Source organism: Diplotaxodon limnothrissa, linkage group LG18 (assembly GCF_057381915.1).
Source record: "Diplotaxodon limnothrissa isolate DT_005_m linkage group LG18, D_limnothrissa_male_GT1.1, whole genome shotgun sequence".
NCBI classification, from domain to species: Eukaryota; Metazoa; Chordata; class Actinopteri; order Cichliformes; family Cichlidae; genus Diplotaxodon; species Diplotaxodon limnothrissa.
In genome coordinates, this window is record NC_140613.1 from 42,500,364 (window position 1) to 42,517,469 (window position 17,106).

At 42.8% G+C, this 17,106-nt stretch overlaps 1 protein-coding gene across 2 annotated transcripts in view; it reads left to right on the forward strand.

Annotated features, from left to right (window-relative positions):
* The window catches only part of LOC146614212 (epidermal retinol dehydrogenase 2-like), a 35,517-nt gene that overhangs the window by 1,620 nt on the left and 16,791 nt on the right, over positions 1-17,106 (forward strand). For both annotated transcript variants that reach the window (XM_085377302.1, XM_085377303.1), the window contains exons 2-5: positions 6,155-6,482; positions 12,560-12,691; positions 12,880-12,979; positions 13,265-13,409. In XM_085377302.1, the coding sequence (XP_085233428.1) occupies positions 6,162-6,482; positions 12,560-12,691; positions 12,880-12,979; positions 13,265-13,409 (698 nt within the window). In that variant the 5' untranslated portion in view covers positions 6,155-6,161. The remainder of the gene's footprint in view (positions 1-6,154; positions 6,483-12,559; positions 12,692-12,879; positions 12,980-13,264; positions 13,410-17,106) is intronic.

Sequence of the window (17,106 nt, forward strand, 5' to 3'; positions counted from 1 at the left end):
TTGGAGTGCCACTCCCTTGGTGCAAGTTTCAATAATAAATATAAATGTAAAATATAAAAAGTACAAAAAAAACAATCGTAAGTACTCAAACAATAGTATGTACAATATATACAGGATAGCAGCATTAATATAATGACAGTATGAGTAGCAGCATAATATAATGACAGTGACTGTATGGAATAGGTTCAATTGTTTTTGTGCTTATTTACTACAGTGATAGCTCTGGGAAAGAAGCTATCCCTGAATCTGTTTGTCCTGGTTTTATGTGACCTGTACCGTCGGCCTGACGGTAATAGTTCAAAGAAGTAAAAACGAGCACCAAACTGGAGAGCTAAGAGCCGCTGCACCCGTGCGCGCCGCCATCTTGAATCTGTCAATATGAATCCGATATAGTGTTTTTTAATCAATAAGACTGTTTTTTTAATATCTTGCTGCATTTTGATAAGTTCATACTCAAGTTTAAATAAACAACAACACTAAAGCTATTCTGTTAAACCTGTATGTAAAAAATACACTGCACCCAAAATATTTCATAGTTCAGCAAAACTGATCAATCTAATAAACTTAAACCTGCTCCATCCTCCCTATTCTGGCATTAAAGAGTACTTAGCAGAAATATTAAGCAACCTAACTAATAGGGTTGCAAACTCCCAGCAAAAAAAAGGGGGGAACCACGCTCCACCTCATGACGCTTAATCGACATAATCAACTTTAATTTGATGCAGTGTGAAAAAAAATGCACAGAAATAAATTATTTTTCAAGAATAATTAAATAGATTCAACATCTTTCTTTAACAGAACTGCAGACTGCACAGATGGTATCTTTCCAAAGGAAAAAGTACTATAGCTTACTAGGGTATATTAGACTTAATAGTTACTATATACAGTAATGGACTTCTATACATTTTACATCAGATTAAAACTTTGGGTGTAAGATTCAGATAATTATTTATTAAAAGCTCGACATTTTAAATGAGAATAAGAAAGAAAAGTATGTCTTTGTGCCCCCTTTTCCCTGTTCATGCCCTATCGGCCCCCCTGGCTAAACTTTGCTAGATCCGCCCCTGCACAGTTACCAGCCGTCAGCTGTAGAAAAAGATCCTGGTGTAGAAAGTAATATTAAATACATTATAACAACAGCTTATCAAGCTTAAACGTGCTGCTGTTGTTCAGCCGCTGGTTTCCTCTTTCTGCTGCAAAGTGGGCCAAAAACAAAGAGAGACGGACTCGCCACAGAAAAGCCGATCAGCTGATCATTGATCAGTGTCACGATTGAAGTGGCAGCAGGAGAGAGAAGAGGCAGTCACTCCATAGGTTGTTAAACTTAACGCTGGAATGCTTTACAAACATTCAGAGATGAACTTACACACTTGCTTTACTTCTCTCTGGGAAAACTTCCTCAGAGATGAAATGTTGGTTTGGTAGCGAGGCTGCAAATACACACAGCTGCTCTATCACGTGACCACACTGCTGCGACGTGCTACGGTTATGAGCTGAGTTACGCCGTGTTGCAAGTTTTGTGAGGTGCTTTTTTTTTTTTTTATATTTATTGGATCGGATTACATTTTTTATTTCTCTCCGATATCCGATCCAGTAATTTACGTCAGTATCGGACCGATACTGATATGTAATACCGGATCGGTCCATCTCTAGTTTAAATATGTAAAAGAGCTTGGATCCCCTCTTAATGAACTCTACTAAAATATAAATTACTAAACATACTTGAACATACTAAAATATATCTTCAGCTGTTTGTTGTAAAAATGAGTTTATTATTAAAGTAAATGGGAACTAGCCTTTTATCTCTTCTAAGAGAAAAATCATTTCTGCACTTCCACTTCAGCTGTTTGCTACCTTTGAATTATCTGGACTCTCCATGACTTTGTCTCATCGCTCTACATATCTGTTTGTATGTCAGCACCCGCCCATGCCTGCCTCTGGTTGATTTACCATGACTACTTTACTCTTCCTCAGCCAATCAGCAGCACTTGTGCAATTGTTTCACCCTCCCTAGCTCACAGTAAGATGAAGACGGCTTTAAGCATCTGTGTGTTGAAAAACAGTAACGCACCCACCGCATTTTCTTGTTAGTAACGGTTACGGCGTTGTAATGATAGAAAAAGTAATTGGTTAGATTACCAGTCGCTGAAAAAAGTTATTTTAATGGCCTTATTCTCATCACTGTGAAGAACATGGCTGCTGGTTTGTGGTACCCCAGATACTCCACCTTCCTCCGTCACTTGGTTTGGCCGTGAGTCTGGCCTGCCTCAGAGACTCCAGGATCGTGGCCACCTGCTCCACATTCTTGGCACAGATGTCGTTGTGGATGATGTTATCTGGGGAGGTGCAGGAAAGTGTCTGGGACTCCGAACAAGCCAAATGCATTAGTCTGTGTGTGGACAGGGGAGGCCAGTTAACCAAAGAGTAAAAAGTACAATGGTGAAATATAGCGCTGCATGATCAAGCAGTGTCTGTAAAAGAGCTCACGGGAGTGTTCATATAAGTAATCTCATCATAATCAACGTGAGGTAAGAACGTGGTAGCAAAGTTGTTCTTCTATAGAAATGAATCAAAAACACTACTTTTAATCTGAGCTTTTTTTTAAATTAATTTTTAATATGTGACTTGAGACACATTCATGTATTAAAATAGCTAGGTGTTTATAACCACACAAATTCAATTAGGCAGGTATTTCTTTTAGTTTGCAGACAACATGTGCTTCATTTTGCCAGCATTCAGTACGAGTTTGAGATGGAACAAATGTGACTGAATAATAAATGCAATCTGTAGATGATCAAAATCCAGGGCATTTGAGTTTGTGTGATAGTAAACAACAGTGTCATCAGCGTAGAGATGCAGCAGATGCATTCTGCTCCAAATTATTAATGTAAACTGCAAATAGTGTCGGTCCTAATACAGAGCCTTGAGGTGCACCTTTTGTGACACTTGGATAACAAGAACAATCGTGGACTGCATCGTGAACACTCTGCTTATGATCAGAAAGATAATTTGAAAACCAGTCAGTAGCTTGGTCTGGAAAGCCAATATCTAAAAGTCTGTGACATAACAGCTTATGATGTACTGTGTCAAATGCTTTTGACAAATCTATAAAAAGTGCCACACAGTAAAAGCTTCCACAAAGTCATTTAAAACTTTAATCGAAGCTGTGACAGTGCTATGTTGCTTTCTGAAACCAGACTGATCGGGGGAGAGAATATTATTTTAGAAAAAGATTTGGAAAGCCTCATTCGCACTGAAAAACTACATTTAACATACATTGCTACTACACCATCTTTTCTTGGACGATGAACACCATATCTATCTTGTCAGGTAGGCATTAACATGTAAAATATGTAACCCAGGCATGTTTTTAAAACTACTCAGGTGGGCCAGGATTAGGCTGAATGCCAGAAATGAGTCCACTGTCAGAGGCCATAAGAAGATCATTTGTAACCTTCACTAAAGCTGTTTCTGTGCTGAGCTCTGAAACCTGACTGAAACTCTTCAAATAAACCTCTGCAGATGATCTGTTAGCTGTTTGACAACTACTCTTTCAAGGATGTTTGATATAAAGGAAGGTTGGAGATTGGCCTATAATTAGCTAAGACTGCTGGGTCTAGAGATGCTTTTTGAGTAAAGGTTTAACTACAGCCAGCTTGAAGGCCTGTGGTACATAGCCGATCATTAGAGATAGGTTGATCATATTTAAGATCTAAGAATTAATTAATGGCAGGACTTCTTTGAGCAGTTTTGTAGGAATGGGGTCTAAAAGACACGTTGATGGTTTGGAGGAAGTAATTATTGAAGTTAACTCAGAAAGATCAATTAGAGAAAAAGAGTCTAACTTAACATCAATGGTACTAAGAGTAGCTGTAGATAATATTACATCTGTGGGATGATTATTGGTAATTTTTTCTCTAATGATAAAAATTTTATTTGTGAAGAAGTTCATGAAGTCATTACTAGTTAACGTTAAAGGGATTGTTGGCTCAAAAGAGCTCTGACTTTTTGTCAGCCTGGCTACAGAGCTGAAGAGAAACCTGGGGTTGTTCTTATTTTCTTCAATCAGTGATGAATAGTAAGATGTTCTGGCTTTGCGGAGGGCTTTCTTATAAAGCAGCAAACTATTTCTCCAGGCTAAATGATGATCCTCTAAATCTGTGACACGCCATTTCCTCTCCAGATTACGAGTCATCTGCTTTAGGCTACGTGTTTGAGAATTATACCACAGAGTCAGGTACTTCTGATTAGAGACCTTAGTTTTCACAGGAGCTACAGTATCCAGAGTCGTACGTAGTGAGGAGGTAAAATTATTAACAAGATAATCGACCTCTGTTGGGGTAGCGTTCAGATAGCTGCTCTGCTCTGTGTTGGTACAGGGCATTGAAGATGATAACAGTGGGTGGATTATATTCTTAAACTTAGTTACAGTGCTTTCAGAAAGACATCTATTTTGATAAAGTCTACTCTCCACCGCTGTGTAATCAATGATTGTAAATGTAAATGTTATCAGGAAATGATCAGACAGGAGAGGGTTTTCAGGAAACACTGTTAAATGTTCAGTTTCTCTGCATATGTTAAAACAAGATCTAGAGTGTGATTAAAGTGGTGGGTGGGTTCTTTTACATTTTGAGAGAAACCAATTGAGTCTAATAACAGATTAAATGCCATGTTGAGGCTGTCATTTTCAGCATCTACATGGATGTTAAAATCACCCACAATAACTGAGCATTAAACCAGATTAAAAACAAAGAGTTCTGATAAAGTCTGAGTAAGGCCCAGTTGGATGACGGGCCGCAACAAAAAAACAGGTAGTGTGCATATACTTTCTCCTGGCTGTGTTTGACATCATTATTTAGGGCTGTGCTGATAATATGGTATGGTATTACTTTTTATGTGATTGTCGTATCACAGTGTCATTGTTATAGCAATGCTATGCGTTCACATCTTCAGCACACACAATGGAACAAGCACAGACACACAGGCATGTCTGAGAGGGAGAGCTATTCAATCTTCAATACTGTGTAAAATAAACTTGTTTCACCACTTAAGACAAAAAAACTTTTCTCCTGCTATATATGCACTATGATGCAGCTCATGTCAGATTTGCACTCCAAACGAGGTAGTGTATGATAAATGAGGGGCGCTTGCTGATTGTACTCATTATTTATTTACACTTATAAATGGTCCTGCCTGCAAGTTGCCAGTATCAATGCTGATACACGGTGCATTCAGAAAGCATTAACAGCACATCCCTTGTTCCACGTTTTGTCACGGTACAGCCTTTTTCTTAAATTATTATTGAAATGGTGTCGGTCCTAATACAGAGCCTTGAGGTGCACCTTTTGTGACACTTGGATAACAAGAACAATCGTGGACTGCATCGTGAACACTCTGCTTATGATCAGAAAGATAATTTGAAAACCAGTCAGTAGCTTGGTCTGGAAAGCCAATATCTAAAAGTCTGTGACATAACAGCTTATGATGTACTGTGTCAAATGCTTTTGACAAATCTATAAAAAGTGCCACACAGTAAAAGCTTCCACAAAGTCATTTAAAACTTTAATCGAAGCTGTGACAGTGCTATGTTGCTTTCTGAAACCAGACTGATCGGGGGAGAGAATATTATCCAAATATTTCTGTCATTCACCAGATTTGCACTCCAAATGAGGTAGTGTATGATAAATGAGGGGCGCTTGCTGATTGTACTCATTATTTATTTACACTTATAAATGGTCCTGCCTGCAAGTTGCCAGTATCAATGCTGATACACGGTGCATTCAGAAAGCATTAACAGCATATCCCTTGTTCCACGTTTTGTCACGGTACAGCCTTTTTCTTAAATTATTATTGAAATGGTGTCGGTCCTAATACAGAGCCTTGAGGTGCACCTTTTGATTATGATTATTCCTGAATTCATTTTTCACAAAATTCTATAATGCCCCAAAACAACTTGCTTTGAAGTTCTTTTAAATTCATTAAAGACAAAACTAAAAAGAGTCATAGGAATAACACAAAGGTTTCTGTAATCTGACTGAAGCTACTTGTATAAAAAATTGGAGGAAAATCATTTCATCAAGATTTCCAGTCTTATTCATAATACCAGGAAACGTTTGTTTTGTTTTTGATTGATGTCTCTCTTCTTTCTTTCCAGATTCATTATGAATTTCTTCTTGGAAACCATCAAAGTACTCCTTTTGTCCATCTGGTACAATGTGGAGTCTTTCATCTACTTCTTTGTGCCAAAGAAAAAGAAGAACATTGCTGGTGAGGTGGTGCTCATTACAGGAGCCGGTAGTGGAATCGGCCGTCTCATGGCTCAGGAATTTGCAGCTTATAGCACCGTGCTGGTGCTGTGGGATATCAACCAGGAAGGGATGAAGGAAACTGCTAGACTGGCTAAAAGTAATGGAGCCAGTCGAGTCCACTACTATATTTGTGACTGCAGTGACAAGAATGAAGTTTACAGAGTGGCTGACCAGGTAAAGTTTCTGGGTGAACATTAGACCGACGTGCCTGTAGCGCAACTGGCATCTACTTCGTTTTTGACTTGAGTTAACATCGATGTGTACGTGCAACAAGTTAACCACCTGAGCTTATTACAACGTCCAAACTTTCAGTGGCTTGAAAATAAAAATACATTATATTAGTCTAAGTAGTTTTAGAACTTTTAACTTTTGTATTCAAATGATTTTAAGTCTTCAGAGAAATCTGTGGTTTCCCTCATTGTCTAATTCAGGTTCATTGGGGGGCTGGAGCCTATTGTAGTGGGTGAAAGATGGGGCGCACCTTAAACAGGTTTCTACTTGTTGCAGGGCTAACAGAGAAATGACCATTAAGAGTCATAGTCACAATTTAGAATCAGCAGCTAATCTAACCATATATTTGTGATGGGTGAAGCTGGAGTACCTGGACTGCTACACAGAAAAGTCCCAGGAAGCCAGTGCTTTTAACTGTAGGACGTAATTGCTGTGCAGCAACAGTGCTAACCACTGGATCAACATGTTACTTACTTTGTTATCACACTGTCTGATCCATTCACTTTAATTCAGTTTTTTGGCTTGTGACAATGATGCTATGGTTGCACAATTATAAGAAACCATATGAAAAATTTATGACATACAAGTTGTTCATAATTTCTGCAGGAGTTGGCAGAGCTGCGTAAACGTTTGCTCATTAAGACCCCGTTGAATGCTAATGATGTGTTAATTCTCTCCTACTTAACAGCACATGGAGCTTTTGCACTTATGAGTAACTCGCTCTCTCACACTCAGCCACACACACATAGGCTTTCTTCTGTGTTTAATTTTACTTTTCCTTTATTTTTTCACGAGCAGCACTTGTCTCCTTGTGTACGACCGACAAACCTTACTGGACATAAAAGACGGTCTTTCTTATAACTTTCCGGAGTTCAAGTTTTGCAACACGCTCCGTTTGCAGACCCCCCATTCATCTCACCTGAGACGCCTTTGTTCTCTGGCCCTGGAGGCCGCAAACGCCGACGCAGAGGGAGAAGATCTGGCGTTCTGGTTCGACTGAGACGGCGCACTTACAGACCACCGTTACCCAGTTTATTACTGGCTAATATGCAGTCTCTGGAGAACAAGCTGTGCGAGCTTCGGGCACGGATCTCATTCCAGCGAGAGATGCGGGACTGCTGCGTGATCTGCCTCACAGAAACCTGGCTATCGGACAAAGTACCGGACTCCGCAATACAACTGCCGGGGTTCTCTGTGCACCGCGCGGACAGGTCACAGGATCTTACTGGGAAAAGCAGAGGCGGTGGTGTGTGTTTCATGATCAACAACAGCTGGTGTGATTATGCGAACGTGCACCCGGTCAAATCCTTCTGCTCACCGGACCTGGAGTACCTGATGATTAAGTGCCGGCCATTCTGGCTACCGAGGGAATTTACAGCAGTGATTATTACGGCTGTTTACATTCCCCCACAAGCCGACACTGACCGTGCACTCAGGGAACTGTACAGCGCGATCAGCAGCGAGGAAACCGCACACCCAGAGGCAGCGTTTATCACAGCCGGAGACTTTAATAAGGGAAACCTGAAGAAAGTCTCACCAAAACTCCATCAACACATCCTTTTCAACACACGTGGAAACCGGCAACTCGACCACTGTTACACCTCTTTCCGGGATGCGTACAAAGCCCTCCCCCGCGCCCCATTCGGCCAATCAGATCACTGCTCCATCCTGCTCCTGCCCGCCTACAGGCAGAAGCTGAAACAGGAAGCTCCAACCCGGAGGGCGGTGCACTGTTGGACGGACCAATCGGAGTCTGCGCTGCGGGACTGTTTTGATCACGCGGACTGGGAAATGTTTCACGTGGCCGCCAGAGACATTGATGAATACACAGACTCAGTCTGTGGATTTATCAGGAAATGCGTGGAAGATGTCGTCCCATCCAGAACAGTCAAATCCTTCCCAAATCAAAAACCCTGGATTAACGGAGATGTTCGCGCGGCACGGAACACCGCCTTTGCCTCCGCGAACACATCGGACTACAAACACGCACATTACCAACTCCGGAAGACGATCAAAGCAGCCAAACGTGAGTACAGGGACAGGGTGGAGCAACAGTTTGACAACCCTCGGAGTATGTGGCAGGGACTAAACACGATCACAGACTTTAGAGGGAAAACCAGCACACCGCAGACCACGGCCTCTCTATGTGAGGATCTAAACGTATTCTACGCTAGATTCGACACAGCGAACACCATGAGACCGGACAGTGTGCGCACCGCGGATGACGTCAGTGCGCACACTGTGTCTGAGGAGGATGTGCGGAAGTGCTTCAGGAAGGTGAACGCACGCAAAGCTACTGGTCCGGACGGGATTCCCGGCCGCGTCCTCAGGTCATGCGCGGCTCAGCTGGCTGGAGTGTTCACGCACATCTTCAACCTTTCCCTCTCTCTGTCTGTAGTCCCAGCCTGCTTCAAAATGGCCACCATCGTCCCTGTACCCAAATCCTCCACCATCTCCTCATTGAACGACTGGCGACCTGTAGCCCTGACCCCCATCGTAAGCAAATGCTTCGAGAAGCTGGTCAGGGACTTCATCTGCTCTGCACTACCCGACTCACTGGACCCTCTACAGTTCGCATACCGCCACAACAGGTCCACTGATGATGCCATAGCCCTGACACTACACACTGCCCTGTCACACCTGGAGAAGAGAGACACGTATGTGAGAATGCTGTTTGTAGATTACAGCTCAGCATTCAATACCATCGTTCCCTCGAAGCTGGACAGGAAACTGCAGGATCTAGGACTGAGCAGCTCCCTCTGCAGCTGGATCCTTAGCTTCCTGTCTGACAGACGCCAAGTGGTCAGACTGTGCAGCATCACCTCATCCCCCATCACACTGAACACTGGTGCTCCACAGGGGTGTGTACTGAGCCCTCTCCTGTACTCACTCTACACCTACGACATCATCGTGAAGTTTGCGGACGACACTACAGTGGTGGGTCTTATCACCAACGGTGATGAGACGGCTTACAGGGAGGAGGTCAGCGCCCTGACCCACTGGTGTCAAGACAACCATCTCACCCTCAACGTCGCAAAGACAAAGGAGTTGATAGTGGACTTCCGGAGGTGCAGAGAAGTACACACCCCCATCACCATCAACGGCGCTGCTGTGGAGAGAGTGAGCAGCTTCCGGTTCCTTGGTGTACATCTGGCTGAGGATCTTACGTGGTCAGTACACACAAACAAAACAGTGAAGAAGGCGCAGCAGCGCCTCTTCTTTCTCAGGAGACTGAAAAGATTCGGCATGAGCCCCCGCATCCTCAGGACCTTCTATCGCTGTGCCATTGAGAGCATCCTCACTGGATGCATCACCACCTGGTATGGCAACAGCACCGCCTACAACTGCAAAGCTCTCCAGCGAGTAGTGCGGTGCTCTGAACGGATAATTGGAGGTGAGCTTCCCTCCCTCCAAGACATCTACAGGAAGCGCTGCCTGAGGAAAGCGGGGAGGATCATCAAGGACTCCAGTCACCCCAGCCATAAACTGTTCAGACTGCTTCCATCAGGAAGGAGGTTCTGCAGCATCCGGTCCCGTACCAGCAGACTGAGAGACAGCTTCTTCCATCAGGCCATCAGACTGCTGAACACGTCATAGACACCTCAGCTTCACTACTGGAACTTCAACATTATGCACTCCACACTGTATATAAATGCCACTTGTTTTGCACATATTCAACTCTGTATATTTTATATATTTTATTATTATTATTATTATTTTATTTTATTTTTTTACTATTTAATTTGTAAAAATGTGTATACACACACACACACACACACACACACACACACGTAGGAAAATATTTAGTATACACATCCAGAAATGCATACACTATTATATATTGTACATATATTTATTAGTTTCAGGTTGGCCATTCTTGTATTTTGCTCGTTTGTGTTGTTGTGTTTGCACATCTCTGTTGCTTGTGGGGCTCGCACACAAGAATTTCACTCGCATGTGCTGTGCCAGTGTGCCTGCACATGTGATGTGACAATAAAAGTGATTTGATTTGATTTGATTTGATACACTAAAATTTAAATTAGCTGCAGACAGCTTGAGTAATGCCGTCCTTTGCATTGTTGACTTTTCATTTATTTGAAATGCTGGTGCAAAGTGGCAATGACAGCAGTCGTGTTAATCACAGTGGCTCCTACAGCAGCTTTTCCCTCATCGTTAAAGTGAAGCTCCGCATATTTTAGGTATAATTCTTTAGGGCAAAAAACCCCAAAACAATAATAAAAATAATCCAAAGACTAAAATGCACCTTTCTCTGACTCAGCAATTAATTAATTCATGTTTTATATTAAGACTTTTGCTTTTTGTACACATCTGTATACATTAGCAGTACGGTTAAATAATTGATTTGTCCTTTCATGTGTAGAAACATGAGTCAGCAATAACCATCGAGTACAAGCATCACTTCCTGCCTTCTGTCTTGTTTGGGTCTAGATCAGCGTTTCACAGGAAGATTTAACACTGAAAAATGTAAACAGAATGAATATACAGTGTAGGAAGCTGTAAATGAACGGACACTCACACTACTCCCCGGTAGTGTTGCTTAGCGGCGTTACTACTCGTGGTGTCATTGTCCACGTCACAGGCGTGGGATCGCTTTACCTTGGCCACGCCCGCTCCGGCTGAGGAGCCACCACGGGCCGTTTTAAGTGTAACTGTAACCATCCAAACATGTTTCTCTCTTTGCATACTCTCTCTTGATTCAGTTTGTTGTCAGAGGTTTTCTCTAAGATGGAAGCTGACAGGATCTTTGTTTTATCACTTTATTGGGAGGCTTTTATTTTGTGTACCATAATGAAATATTTTCTAGTCAGTGTAACATAATGTAGTGTGTGTTTGATCTCCAACTGAATTGTGAATTGGTGCTATTTAAAATTTAACTAAAAAGTGAATCTAAATGTTATGTAGACTGAGCCTGCAGCGCTGTGAAAAACTGTTGGCCCCGTCCTGATTTCAGGTTTTTTGTATGTTTGTCACACTTGCATGTTTGAGCTCATCAAAGAAATTCAAATATTAGATGATCAAATATTAGTTACATGACACACAAACAGGAAGGCTTTTAAGAGGGAAGAAAAATCCATACCTACATGGCCCCATGTGGAAAAACTGATATACCCTGATCTGATTTAAATCTGATTTAAACTGATATACTGGTATACAAACCCCCCGTTATAACAAATTCATTGTGGTGTATCACAGCATTGTAACGCTGAGTTCAATGCCAATTTAGCCACATCCAGGCCTGATTACTGCCACACCTGTTCTCAATCAAGAAATCACTTTGAATAGAACCAAAAAGATCCTCAAAAACAAGACGACATGGCACGATTCAAGGACATTGAGGAAGAAATGAGAAGCTAATTGAGATCTGGAAAAGGTAATGAAGCCATTTCTAAAGCTGTGGGACTCCAGTGGACCACAGTGAGAGCCATCATCCACAGATGGCAAAAGCATGAAACTGTAGTGGACCTTCGCTGTTCTCTTAGGGTAATTTTGGTCGGCCGGCTTTTCCTGAGAGGAGTCATCCGAGATCACCAAAGACCCCAGAACAACAACTGCAGGCCTCACTAGCCTCAGTTAAGGCTACTGTTCATGACTCCACAATAAGAAAGAAACTTGGCAAAAATGGCCTGCAGAGCAGTTCCAAGACAAAACCCACTGCTGAGCGAAAGGAACATAAATGCTCGTCTCAGTTTTGCCAGGAAACATCTGGATGATCTCCAAGACTTTTAAGAAAATACTCTGTGGACTGACGAGACAACACTTTTTCACACCGCTGTATGTTTGAGTTATGTCTGTGCATCACTGAGGCAGCTGAGAGAACAACAACAGCTCTTCGTCTAAATCACAGATCAATTTCAAGACAACACAGATTGTTTGGGAAATCATAGAATCTCTTTTCCTCATGCATATCCTACAGCTGTTGTACATTTTACTTTGGAGTATCTTTTTTACAAAATGATATTTATTCATACGTGATGGTTTTTCTTCATTCCTTCATGTAGGTGAAGCGAGAGGTGGGTGATGTCAGCATTTTAGTGAACAACGCCGGCATTGTGACAGGAAAGAAGTTCATGGATGCTCCTGATTCACTGATTGAGAAGACCATGGATGTCAACATCATGGCTCACTTTTGGGTCAGTCAGTAAAGGACATGGACAAGTCTCCACATGATTTTACTAGCAGATTAGACAACACTGTGATATTTAATTTGGCATTAACGTCTCCAGTTGATTCTTTAGTAGAATTTAAGAATGAATACGACCTTTTCTGTTACAGCAGGTGATTTGGTCTTTTTTCCCCCCCCTTTTCTTTCTCCCCTCAGACCTACAAGGCCTTCCTTCCTGCTATGATTGCCAACAATCATGGGCACCTTGTCAGCATTGCCAGCTCTGCTGGACTAATAGGAGTCAATGGATTGGCAGGTGTGTTTTCTTCCCTAAACATGTGATGCATCTCAGTAATTCTAAAGTTGAATGTGTTGGATGAGTCCCCTGTTTGACACGTGGAGCTTGAGAACATGACGTATTCTTTAATCTATTTATTGTTTTTATTAAGGACTGAATTATTTATTAAGCCATCAGTGTAAAAGTGCATACTCCCATACGTGATCATTTTAACTAAACAAATACACTTTCTGGTATTGGTGAAGTAACCTTATTTAAGGAACATCTCTTTGTAATGCTTTGTCTTATACCTTCATTCTGCAGACTACTGTGCCAGTAAATTTGCTGCAGTAGGGTTTGCAGAGTCTATGGGTCTTGAGCTGCTAGCAACTGGGAAAGATGGTGTCAAAACTACGATTGTATGCCCGTACTTCATCAACACCGGAATGTTCGATGGATGTCAAACTAAGTAGGTCATGCTACATGGTTTCCATTTTTATGGTTTCAAATGTCACAGGTGTCATTAAGAACCTGTACAGTGGTTTTCAAAAGTATTCGGCCCCCTTGAACTTTTCCACATTTTGTCACATTACAGCCACAAACATGAATCAGTTTTATTGGAATTCCAGGTGAAAGACCAACACAAAGTGGTGCACACGTGAGAAGTGGAACCAAAATCAGACATGATTCCAAACATTTTTTACAAATAAATAACTGTAAAGTGGGGTGTGCGTAATTATTCAGCCCCCTGAGTCAATACTTTGTAGAACCAGCTTTTGCTGCAGTTACAGCTGCCAGTCTTTTAGGGTCTGTCTCTACCAGCTTTGCACATCTACAGACTGAAATCTTTGCCCATTCTTCTTTGAAACAGCTCCAGCTCAGTCAGATTAGATGGACAGCGTTTGTGAACAGCAGTTTTCAGATCTTGCCACAGACTCTTGATTGGATTTAGATCTGGACTTTGACTGGGCCATTCTAACACATGGATGTGTTTTGTTTTAAACCTTTCCATTGTTGCCCTGGCTTTATGTTATGGGGCGATTGTGGCTCAAGAGTTGGGAGTTCGCCTTGTAATCGGAAGGTTGCCGGTTCGAGCCCCGGCTCGGACAGTCTCGGTCGTTGTGTCCTTGGGCAAGACACTTCACCCGTTGCCTACTGGTGGTGGTCAGAGGGCCCGGTGGCGCCAGTGTCCGGCAGCCTCGCCTCTGTCAGTGCGCCCCAGGGTGGCTGTGGCTACAATGTAGCTTGCCATCACCAGTGTGTGAATGTGTGTGTGAATGGGTGGATGACTGGATATGTAAAGTGCTTTGGGGTCCTTAGGGACTAGTAAAGCGCTATATAAATACAGGCCATTTACCATTTATGTTCAGGGTCGTTGTCCTGCTGGAAGGTGAACCTCTGCCCCAGTCTCAAGTCTTTTGCAGACTCCAAGAGGTTTCCTTCCAAGATTGCCCTGTATTTGGCTCCATCCATCTTCCCATCAACTCTGACCAGCTTCCCTGTCCCTGCTGAAGAGAAGCCCCCCCAGAGCATGATGCTGCCACCACCATATCTGACAGTGGGGATGGTGTGTTCAGAGTCATGTGCAGTGTTAGTTTTCCGCCACACACAGCGTTTTGCATTTTGGTCTCATCTGACCAGAGCAGCTTCTTCCACATGTTTGCTGTGTCCCCACATGGCTTGTGGCAAACTGCAAACAGGACTTCTTATGGTTTTCTGTTAACAATGGCTTTCTTCTTGCCACTCTTCCATAAAGGCCAACTTTGTGCAGTGCACGACTAATAGTTGTCCTATGGACAGATTCCCCCACCTGAGCTGTAGATCTCTGCAGCTCGTCCAGAGTCACCATGGGCCTCTTGGCTGCATTTCTGATCAGCTCCTTGTTCGGCCTGTGAGTTTAGTGGACGGGGGGGGGGGGGGGGAGACGTAGAGACGTAGATTGACCCGTAAATCGAGAGCTTCACTTTTATATTTGGTGCTTTTTTTACCACAACTGACTGATCGAACTAGTCAGGTGCTGCATCACTGCAGCCACAGAACGAATCAGTCTGTCGATCTCCCACTCCTCTCACTCACGAACAAGACCCTGGGATATTTAAACTCCTCAGTAACTGGTCCCTGACCCGGAGTGGGCCCTGCACCCTTATGTAGCTGAGGATGATGGCCTCAGACTTCTCACTCACTCTGCTTCATACTTGGCTGTTAACCACTCCGATGTGGGATGGAGTTCACCACCTGATACCAACAGAAGCACATCATCTACAAAAAAACAGAGATAAAAGTTGCAAAAGTCGAAATTTTGAGATTTAAGTCAAATGTATTTTGAGAAAAAAGTCAAAATGTGGAGATTATGGTTGTTTCCAGACAAACTGCGGCAGTTGCTGTACCCTATAAGTTTATAACGTAGTACTTCAGAATCTCATTTAGTAACAAGGAATGAAGTTATTTCTCTTTTGGGTCAAGTACAAGGACATTGAAAAGATGGTGCAGAAAGTTGCTTATGGCCACACAAACTTGGAAGAATGGATTTATACAGCATGAAATGGTTGTTCATGGACAGATTCAAGGCTACCAACAGTTGCATCACAAGTATGCTGATCAGTTAGTAAAACTAACTGTCTATACAAGGCATTTTGTAGCTGTGGCAGTTTGTCTCGAAATAACCGTAATCTGAATATTTTTACTTTTTTTTCTCGAAATAGAATTACAATAGTTTTTCTTAGTGTCACACCAATATTCCTCCATGCTACAAACGGAGATAGATGCCACTGTTGTCAAGGTGCATACTCCTCTTAAAGCATGGAGGTCTCCACCTGAAATCCAGCACACTGTGACTCTATGAGCAACAGGAGGGGGAGGATTAGGATTACTGAGTGTCAGAGCCATCATCAGAGATGCGCCAGCCCACCAACCATCACCACCTCACCAGATGAGTGGCTCCAAGAATGCCTTAAGCAGCTGAAGATGCATAAAGATGTCGGACCAAGCCCTTGCATGATACCATTGGGCGAGGACGTGCTGACATCAAGAAGTGCTACCAGTGGCTAGAAAAGGCCAATGTAGACAGAGGCTCTGATTATTGTTAACAGGCCTAAGCAGCAGGTCCACAGAGACAGGAGCCTACCCCAGCTGACATGACCTAAGTTGCAGATTCTGCAAAGGTGTCCCAAGACGCCATCTAGCACATAGTCGCAAACCACCTTGCTGACACATATGAGGACTAGAAGTCCTGTTACACTTCCAGTTTCACACAAAAACAGCAGCTGCTGACCAACTAACCAAACATATTGGTTATTAACCAGGAACAGAAGACCACAGGTTATGTGATGGAAGTGGACTGGCAGCACTGAAAGTGCTAAGCCACATGTTAGCAGACACGACTGAACATGAGGTTCCTTTTTTTTGGGCACACGCTTACAGCCACTTTATTAGGTACACTGTTCAATTGCCTCTCAACACAAACATGTGATCAGCCTACCATACAATGCAATTGGGCAAGTAGACATGGTCAGTACGACTGCCTGAAGTTTAAACTGAGGATCTGACTGGCATCAAACTGAGACTTCAGTGACTTTGAATGTAGCATGTAGCATGTAGCATGGTGTCAAACCATGCTTCTTAGTGTTTCACAAACTGCTGATCTGCTGGGGTTAATCCCACCCAGGCATCAGTAGGATGGCAGAGACTGGTCCAGAAATTAATAACCAGTGAGTGTCAGCTGTCTGGGTGACGAGCTGATAGGCAACATTAACAAGGTTACTGTGACTTACAGTAAAATTTCCTCCCTTACTGTAATGTTTGGATGGCAATGTCAGAATGTCAGTTCATGCTTGTGGAGATGTTACGGTGTGTGTGTCCTGTTTAAATAGTGTTCAGTTGGTACTGAGTATTGTTGCCACAGTGTCCATCCCTGTATCACCACAGTGCATCGAGCCAGATAAGGCATCATGTCATAAAGCTCAGTCAGCTCAATATTGTTTCTTCAACATGGCAATGAGTTCACTGTAGTGGCCTTCAGCTGCCACATCCCAATGAAGCAGCTTTGGGATGTGGTAGGTTCACATTATGCACGTGCAGCCGACAGATCGGCAGCAGCTGAGGCCATGATGTCAACGTGCACCAAAATCTAAGTACTGTTTTCATCACCTTGTTTAATCTATGGCACA